The sequence below is a fragment of the Belonocnema kinseyi genome, chromosome 1 (assembly GCF_010883055.1).
Source record: "Belonocnema kinseyi isolate 2016_QV_RU_SX_M_011 chromosome 1, B_treatae_v1, whole genome shotgun sequence".
NCBI classification, from domain to species: Eukaryota; Metazoa; Arthropoda; class Insecta; order Hymenoptera; family Cynipidae; genus Belonocnema; species Belonocnema kinseyi.
The window spans coordinates 103,112,937-103,126,976 of NC_046657.1; the positions used below are offsets into that span (position 1 = coordinate 103,112,937).

At 33.8% G+C, this 14,040-nt stretch overlaps 1 protein-coding gene across 2 annotated transcripts in view; it reads right to left on the reverse strand.

Annotated features, from left to right (window-relative positions):
* Nucleotides 1-3,596: 3,596 nt before the first annotated feature.
* The window catches only part of LOC117172121, a 59,276-nt gene continuing 48,832 nt past the window's right edge, over nucleotides 3,597-14,040 (reverse strand). For both annotated transcript variants that reach the window (XM_033359916.1, XM_033359924.1), the window contains exons 3-6: nucleotides 13,733-13,873; nucleotides 12,862-13,002; nucleotides 12,061-12,207; nucleotides 3,597-3,839 (exon numbers count right to left, since the gene is read on the reverse strand). In XM_033359916.1, coding sequence (XP_033215807.1) covers nucleotides 3,681-3,839; nucleotides 12,061-12,207; nucleotides 12,862-13,002; nucleotides 13,733-13,873 — 588 coding nt within the window. In that variant the 3' untranslated portion in view covers nucleotides 3,597-3,680. The remainder of the gene's footprint in view (nucleotides 3,840-12,060; nucleotides 12,208-12,861; nucleotides 13,003-13,732; nucleotides 13,874-14,040) is intronic.

Below are 14,040 nucleotides of genomic sequence, written 5' to 3' on the forward strand. Positions count from 1 at the left end.
TCTGAAAAATCTCTATCCCATCCACACCCTACTCCTTTCCCCTGCCGAGTGAGTCACGCCTACCCCGAAAGGGAAATGGCTTAATGGTGTAATAATAATAATGTTCTTTAAAACCTGGTCTTGATTCAAAGTTTTGAAATACTCAGAATGTCAACACTTGATGCACTTAAAATTTACCTGTTTTTTTGTAAGTTTCAAGGTTTTGAAATGATACATTATCAAAAAAAACTTGTAAATTGTGTATTAATAAAAGGCAGAAAAATTAAAAAATCTTCCCTATAAGACGGCCCAGTATGAATACAATAAAAATATAAGAAAGTATAAACAGGAAGACTGGGAGGGATACTGCGAGGAATCGAAAGACATTCCGGAAAGAGCAAGGATCCACAATATCCTAACGAAATATTCAGAAGCTCGCCTCGGGTTAGTAAGGATCGAAAATGGCGAGTTTGCAGAAGATGAAAAAGCAACACTGAACCATTTGATGCAAGTTCACTTCCCGGGTTTTCAGCGAATCCGAACCGATTGAAAATTCGTCGCCATGGTTGCAGACAACAAAAAGGTGGAATGGGCCTTAGATTCCTTCTGTCCCTTTAAATCACCAGGGACGGGTGGTAGCATCTATCCAGCGCTTTTACAAAAAGTAATGGATATCTTTGAGCCTCCACTGACGAAATTCTTTAGGGCTAGAATTGCTCTAAAACACGTGCTATCGGCAGAGAGGGACGGTTGAGTGATCTTTATTCTCAAACCCAGAAGGAAGGTACACTGTTGCAAGAGATTTTCGACCGACCAGCTTAACGTTTTTGTCAGGGACATGGTGCTTTTAGCCTTCTTGCTGCACATAGGGCAGCATGCTTTTCAGGCAGACTGCTCGGTAGAAACGGCACTCCACGCTGTTGTGCCAAATTAAAGAAGCAACTGGAATAAAATGGGGTATGCTCTGGGCGCGTTCTTAGATATGGATGGTGCCTTCAGCAATACTTCTCCAGTTGTCATCTGTTGAGAGGATTTGAGGTTTTGGCGTGCCAAATAAGCTATTAACCTGGATTAGAAGCATGCGAAACCGAAAGAGACTCTATACCAGATGGGGCGAAGGCCCAGTTAGGGGAATAGCGCTACGGTGTTGCCCACAGGGGGGTTGTCCTGTCGCTCTTCCTATGGTACATGGTAGTGGATGCCCTCCTTTGCAGACTAAATAAAGAGGGCTACTATACTATATAACTAGCGCTGCGAGAGATGACTTTCTAGTCCTTGTCAGGGGGGCTCATCTGGAAACGTTGGTAGGTCTTACAAGGTCGGCGCTGCACACCGTAGATCTCTGGTTCGATAGCCAAGGCTCTCGGCAAATCCGAAGAAGATGTGATGGTCATTTTCACGAGGGATCACAAAGTGCCGAAAGTTAACGCTCCTACATTCAGTGCGGGAGGCGGTAGTTTTCATATTCGGTAAATATCTGAGAGTAATCCTATACATCAAACTGGACTGGGCGATACACCAGGAGACCCAATGCAGGAAGTTTGTCATGACGTTTGGATGTGGATGTGCAGCCGTAGTCTATCGGCCAGGTGCTGAACTTAAAATGACACAGGACAGGCTGCAACGATTACGGACGCAACGGTTTTAGGGTCTCGACGGGAGCAATAAGGACTAAGTCTGCACAGATGAAAGGGTTTATGTTCTGTGAAGAACCTCTACATGCTACGATAACTGCAAGAGCGGCATCCGCGATGGGCCGCTTAGCAAGAGTAAACAGATGCAATCAGGGGACTAGGCACACTAGGCTCCCAAAACTAGCAAACTGCCGATTCTAGAGACGAGGCAAAATAAAATAACAAAACGCTTTTACTTTATCAAAGATTTCCATGTCTGCATTCCAAATAGAGTTATGTTAAAAGTTAACGGTAACCCGCTTTTCCAAGGGAAAATCTGGTATGCAGATAGATACAGGAGATATGCTACTGTCTTTCAGGCGGAAGTCCTGGCCGACCTTTATTGTGCTGCAACGTTATCAGAAGAAAACGCTGCTGGCAAGCAGATTACGATCTGTTCGGACAGCCAAGCAACATTAATTGCAGTGGGAAAACCAGACGTAATATCACAGCTGGTTTTGGAATGTAAAATGGCATTAAACCAACTTGCAGAAAAGAAAAATGTAGCTCTCATATGGGTTCTTCATCACCCAAGGATCAAGGGCTACGAAAAGACAGACTAGTTGGAAAAATGTGGCGCAGAAAGTGAATACATAGGACCGGAACTGGTCCTGGGTCTTACGTTTTGCTGCATCGGTCTTGCCATAAAAAACTAGAACCGCATAGAACACTTGGAATGCTAGGAGCAAATCCTGGAATGCTGACAGGCGAAATCCATCCTGGGATATACTTTCAGAATGGGCAGAGCGAGGGAACACACACAAAGTGTGTGTTACAATAAGCTTTATAGCTTGAACGCCATACGATTTCCTCAGGGGCTTCCCACCCATCTTAAAATTAAAACTTACATAGAACCAGTGGGAGGTATGCATCTTTTTTGATAATTGCTCTAAGTGTTTTTTTTTCTGAATGGTCCCTAACCATTAATATTATTGGCTATGAAAATTTTGTATGAGAAAAATGATATAAAAATAATTTGAAATGTAAAGATATATAGTTGACATTTTTTTTTGACCGAAAAGGAAAAATGCAAAAAGAAACAATTTTCCACAAAAAATTATCCGAATAAAAAAATGAACTAATATTGAAAATTATTGAAATTGTCCAAACAAATGCCGCTATTCGTAAGTGAAATTCCCGTATGCATACCTACTGACGTTTAATAATTACGCATTTCTTTGTAAATAAAAACAAAATTCAGATATTTAAAATTAATTTAATTTATTTAATTTTTAATTATTTAATTATTTATTTAATTTTTTAAATTTAATTTAATTTAACTTTCTGTATTTTTTCTTTCGGGAATTTCAAAATACAAAAAATAATCTAAATACTAAAAATTGTACATATAAACATTAAAAAATTCGGTATTTTAAAGTGTAAAGTTTAATGATTTCGGAATGTTAAATTCCGAAATATTTTATTTTGGGAAATTTTCAATTCAATTATTTTGTGTTTTTCGTATTCAATTTTTTTTACAATTTTTTAAACAGAAAATGTTCACTTTCAAAAATTTTTTAAATAATGACATTAAACCTCAGAAAAATTTTGTTACTGATTTCGGAACCAACATTTTTGTTCTAAAATTGTATACCTAGCTTTAAAAAAATAATTGCGTAATATTTCATTTTAAATAATAGGATCATGTAGATAGAATTGGGTTGGACGTTCTAATTCTGAGAAATAAGTGGGTTGTTTAATCTTGCAGAGCATATCTGACTATCGCTTCCTGATTACTTAAAACCACAAAATTCTCCTTTTCTCTCTCGCTTGATACAATCTGCTCTCTATTCTCAGAATAGGTTAATAGGTACTCTAATTCCTTTGTCAACTAAACTGGAATTCACACATGAAACTTAAAATTAATTCCCCTAATCCATTTGTTAATTTCGTTAAAAAATTCACGCACAGACGAATCTTATTGACTTATCTTTATTAGATGGAAATATGACAAAAAACGTAACCATGGAGATTTAAGTATTTACGTAAATTATTTACATGACTTTGGCGTTTTTATCTAGAATATTTTCAATCTTCAGTTTCATTTTCTCCTTCATTTTCTTCGCCGTCCTCAGATGTCTCTTCATTTTCATCTTTACCTTCCGTTTTAGTATACCGACCCTCATCAGCATATGAGTACAAAATTCGGACAATTGCATGAGCCTCCGCATACATTTCTTCCACAGTCTGAAAGAAGTGAATGTTTTTGTAAATTTTAAGTTAAATTAAAAAGAAAAAATTAATCATTTGGAATTAGAGGATCCTAGTTCACGAGGTCTGTCTGGGAAGCGCCCGACGCAGTTGCGTAAGCCTCTAGCTACGTACGCATCGCATTTCAGGATGACGGAACGCACGAAACAAAGAGCGGATTAAATTTTACCAAAAATTTGGCTATTAACTTTCAGAAACTATCATTATGATTCAGAAAGTTTATGAATAAAACTTAAACTAAAGAGTGTTTTAGGCGATTTAAAAGTAGTCGTACTTCAGTGTCTCTTCACCACGACAACTCACCTGCCTATTGATAGCAGCTTATTCAGCGGTTTCTGGTGAAACACGGCCTTACGCAAATTTGGCCACCGCCCATGTAGACTTAAAATGCCCCCTGTGATTTTTAGATTTTTTCAAATTGAAGCATTTTCTAAAAGGAAAATGATTTCAAGACGCAGAGAAAATAATACAGAATGTGAGCAAGTAGCTGTTAGTTATTCTGAAAGGTGACTTAAAGGAGTGCTTCCGAAAGTAGAAGGAACGCTAGAAAAAGGTGTTGGCTTCTAAAAGAGAGTGCTTTGAAGGGGATATCATCGACATTAACTAGAATTAACTCTTGCTCTTGATACATTACAAGTTCGGTTATTTTCCAGGCTGACCGTAGAAAATCGAAAAATTCGATACGATTAGTATAGGAAAACTTTTGTTGTCGGAAAAGAAAAGAGAATCACATTTCTGGGTTTGAGCTTAGTTTTTGGGAGAAGTTTGGAATTGTTTCGGGAGTCTCCAACAAATAATTCTCGCTAAATTACTTTAAATTTTGAAGCTCCCCCATTGAAGGGCTGTTAAACAATTTATATTTAAGGGATAATAAAACAAAAATTTATTATGCTAAATAAAAATTGTATGCATGTGCATTATTCTGAAGCTAGGGTCGTTTTTCAGCTCTGTTATTCCGAGTTTATGGAAATTATTTATGAAAAAAACAAACTTTTTTGATGGCCTACAATCAATGTTAGTTCCGGGAAATTAGTTACTATGTTTATTTTTAAGTCCAAAGTTTTCGGCCAAAAATATTTTGTAGTTTGGAAGTAACGTTTGAGAGAATTGTAACACATATAACCTCGAAATACACACACACACACGTTTTGAGCAAAATCAAAATTTTTGGAATGAATCCACAAGAAAAGTATGTCGGGACGTTCGTTTATTTATTTTTTATTTAATTTATTTATTATTATTATTATTATTATTATTAAATTTATTTATTTTATTCGTTTATTTAGATTATTCTAAAAAAAACCGGGGGATCCTAAAACTGGTAAAATCGATAATTTTCTAATTATTAAATGACCTTAATTAAACAATTTTGTTTTTTTACCAACTCGTTGAGTGGTAATGTTTACGTTCAATTAGATAATTATCCATCGAAAGAAAGACTGATATTTGTTTCAAGCAAGATCAATTGTTTTGATACACTTCCGAAAAGGTCACTCAAGAATATTGACTTGATACTTGGCATGTGGGTTCCTTCAAGGCGCTAGTTAAATACGTTAAGAGGATTTTTAGCGCGGGTCAATATAAATTAAGTTATTAATAATTTAAAATTTTTTAAACAATTATTTTCATTTAATATCTCGAGAAATATTGGTTTTAGAAAATGAATGTTGTTTACAAAAGTTGTTAATATCGTCCAAACACATATTTTGTAGTTTCAAACTGTTTTATTATAAAATTAATATTTTTCGAGAAAAGGGCTTGGAGAAAGGGCTTGGCGAGAGTCGATGTGAACCAGACCCTCTTCACCCATTCACGCCAAACCCCTTTTCCAACGATAAAAAAACCACAATAATAAAAGTTCATTTTTTACAACTTTTTTGGACGCTAATATCGCAAATGTTTGAAAGTAGGTGAGATAAACTTTCAAAAAGCGCATATTACGAATATGATACCAAACGTCCAATACCCAACGTTAAAATGGAGCAGTACGCGAATTTCTGCTCCTTAATTTTTAAAATGATTTTACTGATATACAATTGAGCATTCTTCCTAATTTTAACGAAACATTAATCCCAACCGAAAATTTTATAACAAGATTTTCTAACAAACATCAAAAATGACATCCTGACTAATTAATTCAGAATTAGAACCTAAGAGGATGTTTCTTTCAATTTTACAACTTAAATCGACTCTCATGAAGTTTTATTCCTGATGAGGATAGTGTTATACGCTCGAAACGTTGAAAGTTTTATCTTAAATAAAGCATCTAACATCCATTCCTTTATTTTTTTGTCTGAAGTAAGTTATCTCCACTAGAAAATAACCACTATATAATATAAAAACAACCCAGACGAAAGAACACCAACAGCATATCAACAACATCGATTTGCAATAAGAATATGATAGTGAAAATTGGCACAAATTTGATGTTCGTGGTAAAATCATCAACAAAACCAGATAAATCATGGTTTTTTGGGTTTATCTTAGCTGATATGCAAAATCCAAAAAAATCTTCTAAGTAAAAGTTATAGATCCCATCGAAATACACATTTCTCGTTTGGAAATTTTTTTCTGCGAGTATTAGTTTCTTAGTAAATCAGAGATATAGATATTTATTATTTAAAACCCATAAAACATGGCTCTTCACATTCTAAATGAAAATCATTGTAAAAGAAAATAATTTTAAAGAGAAATAAAAGAGGGAATGGTAAAATTAAATGGCTAAGGTTAATGGTAAACGGATGCCTTGCCGTCCCCACGAGGTGTTGGAAACGGGGTAGGGGTGCGACCTTACCTTATTTCTGTGACCAGTCACAGAGGTGACTTCCCGCCTCCGCGAAACGATGGAAAAGGGGGAACACGTGTATATTTGGAATATTATTGTGGCCAATCATAGGGGTTTCTTCCTTTCGGTATCAAACCGAAACCAATGGACATACGATGGAAATTATAATAGACAGATGATTTTCTCGAAAAATTTTACTCGTAGAAAAAAAATCTTTCCACAAAAAATGTGTATTTCGATGAGATCTACAACTTTTATTCAAAAATTTTTTCTTATTTTTGCATATTAGCTGAAATAAACTCAAAAAACCATTATTATGATTTTTCGATGATTTCACCATGCAAATCTAATTTGCGTTAATTTTCACTGTCATATTCGTAATCAGCGCATCAAAGTACACAAGCATACGGTGCCCGAAGAAAATTGGATATACACCCTTTTCGGAAGTTCACCCGTATTTTGTAACAAAAGTTTGAAAATTTAGTTTTGTAATTTTCTTCAAAAATATTAAGTTTAAAAGAAAAGTATACACATAATTGATATGTGTTTCGACAAGATCTACAACATTTGTTTGCAACATTTTTTTCCGAAATCAATTTTTTTCTAGATTTTTAAAATACTATTTTAAGAAAAACTAAGAATTATTAATGACTTCATTTATATTTATTTGCGCCAAAAAAGGTACTCCTAGGCCAAGTACCAGGTTAATAATCTGGGGTGACCTTTTGGGAATGATACCCACTTGTTTTAATGATTTATTATTGTTTATAAGTCGAATAATGCAAATAAGACTATGCTATTATGTGGTTCTGACATTGAAAAGACGTAGACGTTCTTTTATTTTATTTTGCAGACAATATAAAAAATAAACGTGACCGTCTTCTTAATGTCAGAATTAAATGATGGAATAGTCCTTTGTGCACCGATCGAACTATCCTCTCTTAAAAAGTGAATATTTTTTTCAAAAATTTACAAATTTTCTTTGCCTCTTAAATTTTGGAAAAATAACAAATAAACATCAAGGTAAATAATTTTGTGAAACAATCTTCTTTATTTTGCAAAAGTTTTTTCCATAATAAAATCATTAAAATGATTTATTTACCACTTATTTCACACCAGACGTTATAGAAATTAGCATTACTCTGAGAGAAGATATTTATCGCCAATCATAAGCTGTTTAAGCATATACTTAGTCAATTTTTTTGCAATAAATTTGAAAGTTATTACGTCAGAGAAGTGCTTGATTAGGAGCTAATAAGTTATTTTTTTTAAATCTATTTTTGAGAAACTGAGAAATATTTCATTATTTCAAGTGTATTGATTTTTTGAAGTATATAATAAATGCGTATTTAAATTAAATAATTCAACCATTTTTTGACCAATTAATTTAGTTTTCTTTAAAAGAAAGAAATATTTTTTACAGATAAATACAGATTTATCGAATTAAAAAAAATATTTTTCAGATGTTAAGAGTTGACACGAATATTGCAATTAAATGATTATATGAATAATACAAATATTTTTGAAAATGTGCAATCAATCATACCGAACAAAAAATAATAATTAAATAATAATAAATAGATATATTTCTTGAGTGCATAAAACATTTGTTTTTATGAAATGTTTATGAGATCCGTTGGATGAAACGTTTATTTAGTTTAGCAGAAAGAAATGGATCATTCTGAATAAATACTTCCGTCGATGGTAAATTTGTAATTTGCAACTTTCAGTAGTTACGAACAAATGCCACGAAATGCCGTCGAGCGCATTATCGCACAATAGAAATTACTTGCCTAGGTGTACCGAATACTACTATATGCTTAATGACGTCGCATTTAGCACTGATACTTGAAACATTAAAAAAAATGTATTTACCTCATGAAAATAAAACAAAATCTCACTATTAAAATAATATAAATTTATAATTAGTATTACACTAAACTTCTAAACTAAATTTCAGCCATATTTCCTTATATTAAAAGCCCTTTTCTTTGTTTTGAATCAAAATTTAGTGAAATTTAGGATAAGCTCATTTGAACCGAAGAATCACATCTCCTAATTATGTAAGAAAAACTTTTACTTTAGTCGATGGACTTTAATTTTTTTGAAAGTAATATTTTCCTGGTTCAGAATAATATTTCACTATATTACCTACGAAATTTTTAAACACAAATCTCTTATTCATCTCCACCAATAACAACGTTTTCTCGGTTAGTTACTTACACAGACTGAAATAATTATGAATTTGCAAAAATAATTTCATACTTTTAGTTAAGATAGAACCATTGTTTTAATACTGATAACTTTTAAAACAAGAAATTTGCAATGATTTTGATTTCTTTTAACCCTTCTACGTGTTTACTAACTTGCATAAAAAATAAATTTAGCCTAATTCTTATCCGTAACGGAAAGATAGACTAAAGCTTATTTGTAAGAAAATGCTAGACGCGTTTTAAATGGTAACGGAACAATAGCCTAATATTCGTAGAACTCATCGATATGTTCTTGAAAATTAAAACACATTATAACTCTTGTATTAAAGAGAAATTGTTGTATAGTAATAATGTGTATACTTTTGCAAAAGCACATTACGTAAAATAATGTGAAGTTGATAGTAAACAAAGAAGCATTCTTGAAAGGTAGGCTCAGAGTATCTGGAAATTGCATAAGGATCCTCGACCGTCAACTCTTTATAATTCATATCAATTTTATATGTTGCAAGTATAAATTTTATTCATTTGTAACATTTTACCGCTTATTTTAGTTTATCTTGATATTTTTCCATTCAAACTGCCTTTTATATTCTCCTAACATCTTGCACACACATATAACAAAATCCTTACTTCTTCTGCTTCCATTCTCATCACATCACTCACTTCCCACCCCCTCACTTTCATAAACTGCCACTACTTCCCTTCGCACACTGCTTAACCCTTTTATTAACCCTAATTTCCACCCCTTCCTTCTTTTACGTCTCACTGATCTACTTTCCCTCCCCATAACTCCTCTAAATTCATTCCACACGCATCCCAACCCTGCACTTTCTGAACCCCTCCACTTCTCTTACTTCTTTCTTCTCTACATCACAACCCCTAACATTCTTCACATCCCTCACTTCTCCTATTTCCTAGAACCTTTTTTTTTCTTACTTGTCCTTTTTCCACTTCCCCTCCCGTCACATCCTCACCGACCTTTCCACCCCTCACATGAAACACTTCCAATCTCATCACTTCCCTTATTTATCCATCATCTGTTTTCCCTAATTCCACCCCCATACCTCTCCAACTTCTCCACCCGTGTTTTCCTTAGCCTCTCCCTCATTTACTTTCACTCTTCGCAATAACCCTACTATTATCATACTTCAATCCCATCCCTCAAATTATCAACATCCCTCACTTATTTTAATTTCTACTTCATCACATTCTTCTTTCTCTACTTCTCTTTTCTCTACCCCTCCCTCACATCCATCACTTACACTCACTTCTCCTACTTCCAAATTCCTCACATTCCACACTTCCGATTTCATCACTTCTCTTATTTTTCCATCCTCTATTTTCCCTAATTTCACTCCTATACTTCTCTTACTTCTTCTCGCCTTCCTTTCTCTACTTCTTCCTCACCCATAAACATTACATTGATAAGAATAATATAGATCGAAATAAAGCTTAAAAACAAAATAAAAATTTTTCTTAACCTGTAAAATTTTTGTTCTACTTTACATTTAAACAATTTTTACCTAAGTATAAACCCCTTCACAGTCAGACGAAAAAGACAATTCCATGCCAAAAAACACATTAGAATCACGTGGTATTGGCAGGTTTAATGTTTTTAGTATCGCTGAATCCAAATCTGATGCTGCATTTTTAACATTCAAAATGGCGGATCCAATATAGCGGACATGAAATTGTAAACCTGGTTAGATCTTAATATAATTGCTGTTAGTTAAGTTTTTGGGGTCGCTAAATATAAAGCTGATATTATATTTCAAAAATTCAAAATGGCAGATTAAATATAGACTACATGAAATATCAGAACTGCTTGGATCTGGATAAAATGGGTTCTGAATTTTCAAAATCCAACGTCAGATTTTCAATCAGCGACCCCAAGCACCAAAGTGTCATCCATTTCATCAAGGTCTGATCATTTTTAATAACTTATTACCGCCATATTAAATCCATAATTTATAATTTCAAAAATGCAACATCAAATTTGAAATCAGTTACTCTAAAACCTAATTATGATCAATTTTATCACATTTCAAGTTTTTAAAATAATTTATGTCTGCCATATTGGTTCCTCCTTTTTGAATTTTGAATATAATATCAGATTTGGATTCGACGACCCGAGACACCTGATTATCATAAATATTATTAGGGTCCAAATATTTCAATGATTTATGCCGCCATATTGGATCCGCCATTAATAATGTTGAAAATTCAACATCAGATTTGAATGCAGCAACCCCAAAAACCCTAAGATAGCTAAGAAAAATTAAATCGGATCACTTTAATTAATTTTCTTTAGAGATGCCCACATATATGTCATGGTGTAAAAGTGGCATGACTTTTTTTGCACATATATGTTTCACTGGTAGTAAAGGGGCTAAAAATATAAGAAAGGCACTAGGAATAAGAATCCCTTTGGCACTAGTTTCGATGCCTAACATATGTGCAGTTGAAAGGTACTCAATTAAATCACACAAAAGCATTAAACTTTCGTTGCGTGCCGACGTTGCTCTCGAAGTAATTCACGATTATTTGTAAATCATGTGTCTTTTCGTGTGTGTATATGTTGGTAGTAAATACTGATAATATTGATAAGTTTTGTGAAAATATATATGTGTATGTGGAAGGTGTGTCGGATTTGTGTTCAGCCTATGTAATATTTTTAATTCCGAGTTTTTGTATGTAGTTGGGGGGTTTGGTGGGATGTTGTTGGGATTAAAGATGCATTTGAATATTTTCGGTTGCCTTGTAGTTGTGTGTGTGGGATGTTTCGGCTTCCGGAAATATTCTGTGTTTGTGTATGTGGTTTGTGTTAGATTTTTTGAAATAACTCTGGTTGTGTTATTTATTGGGATTGTGGGTGTACGTATGACTGGGAGAATGTGTTAGTACTTCGAAATTTTTGAGTTCAGGGGTATTATTTATGTTTGTGTGTGTGGAGCACCTGAGGAAGTTGGTTGCTGCATGCGTTTTCCTTATTAGTGTGGACGGGTTCGGCGGGCTATTATGTATATTCCGCTTTTTTCGATGCTTTTGTTTTTCAGGTTCAATGTTGTTGAATTGTTCTACATGAGATGCGGCTGGAACAGTTGGGTGCTATATGTGTGTTTTCGTAAAATTGTTTGTTTTGAGAGTGTAGTGTTCTTAAAATCGATGAAGTAAATCTAATCATTTATGGGAAAAGTACTTGTGCTTCACGAAGATGTTTAACAGCATCTGTTTCATAGTGAAGGCGATCAAACTCCTCTTGATTAAGTATGTATCCATCCTCGATATCTTTTAGTTCCTCCTGCTCTTTCAAGTAGGTTGTCACTTCTTCAGGAGTCAGTGGAACCTTGAATAAATTAATTTTCTTTAAAGTTATTTCGTTTTATGTATATCTATGTGTACAGTAGGCTCAAATTCAGAGTAGTCGTATTTGTTAGTGCGAAAGAGATGCTCTTATGCGCTATCTACTACTATGAAGTTGATCTTACAGTATATGACCGGGTTTGAGTTATATACATAAAGTTATGTATGCATATGACAAGCGTTGCACTTTTATAATATAGTATTTGAGCAACCTCTTAGTTTAATTATGGTAATTAAGGAAGATAATTTTACGTTAGTGACAGACACTTGATCGGAGAGCCATATGAGCCTTGGTGGTTCGGATCCCACCTTAAGCTGCAGCCCCCCCCCCCCCCACCCATCATGCACTTGGCTGCAACCTAGTCCGTGGATGATCGGGTGAAAACCAGGCTTTGCCCAATATATATATTTCAACACACTGTTCTTATCAGATTACTTGTTTGCATCACCAACATGCAGACTATTAAAAAATAAAAGATCCAACTCTAACAAAAATGCCTTCGAAATATTGGGCTGTAATAATCTTGAGCCTCAGGCATTAATTATATAATAATGATGTGATTCAATCGATTTAGTTTATCGCTTGTTATAATTGTTGCCATAGCCTTGTTGTGCAGCTGACATGTATCACAATTACCAATTGTGTTTCTTCATTGACTTTGATTCTTTTCATGCAGAGTTCCTCCTCCGCGTCATCTTCTGCGCTTTCTGTGCCTTTTTCGCGTGGATAAAGCAACTGATATAATGATTCTCTTATACGGACCATTTTTCGTGAACGCTGAATAAAATAGCATGAAAATAAAAAGTATGTCCATTACTTTATAAAATTTTATCATTTAAGATTGGAACTTATTGCAACCAATGAAGTTTCAGACTATTAATTTTACATTTACTTAATTATAAAGTATAAAATCTTATAAGATAATGTGGTAAACACTGTGAACCATCCTTATACATTTATTAAAACCACTTAAGTACAATTTCCATTCTTTAGAAAAGTCTAGTTGTCCACAAATATATGAGTATACTTTTATATATGTTTAAAGCATTTATATTTATGATCTTCGCAAATTTTTAATTCGATGTGGCGCTTCGTTTGATAATAAGTTGGGTAATAAAAAAAGTGGTGGTAAGGTAGGAATCTAGTAACGTGACCCACTCAGCACATGGCCTTAAACGAGCTTAAATACACTCTACATAATGATGGCACTCGTCAAATTAGCAGAGAATTTATAATTGGAAATTAATTGTGAAGTGGAAGCTAAAGAGAGTAAAATTAAAATACTCGTGTCTAACGTAAACATGAAAAATTACAATTATAAAACTTCAAATAGTTCAGTGGCAGAATTTTCAACTCATGAGCTTTAAATTTATTTCAGGGCCTATATGAATATTAAATAATTTAATAGGAAATTTCTCAACTTATTAATGATAATAATTTGTTGATAACTGCTTATTTCAATAAACGATTCTATAATAACAGTTGAGAAAAGTTAATTCATTTTTACCCTTTTTCGTTTTGCGTTTTTTATGGCATCACAGTAGAGGTAGAGTTGAAAAATAGGATACTGTTTAATATCTTCAGGAGCTTCTTGAACTGGAATTAATCTATTTAGAATCATTGTTTTCATTCGCTTCAATTCTCGCTTCTGTAAGAGGAAAGACGTGTTTAACGCAACCGAGAATAATGATACCTGTTGCCCGTATAAAAACACTACATATACAGTCTGTCAAGTTAAAGCGTGGGTGGCTTTACTCGCAGTCGGTAAGGTGTATCGACATGATTTTGGTGTCAAAATATTAAGAAGAGCTCCCT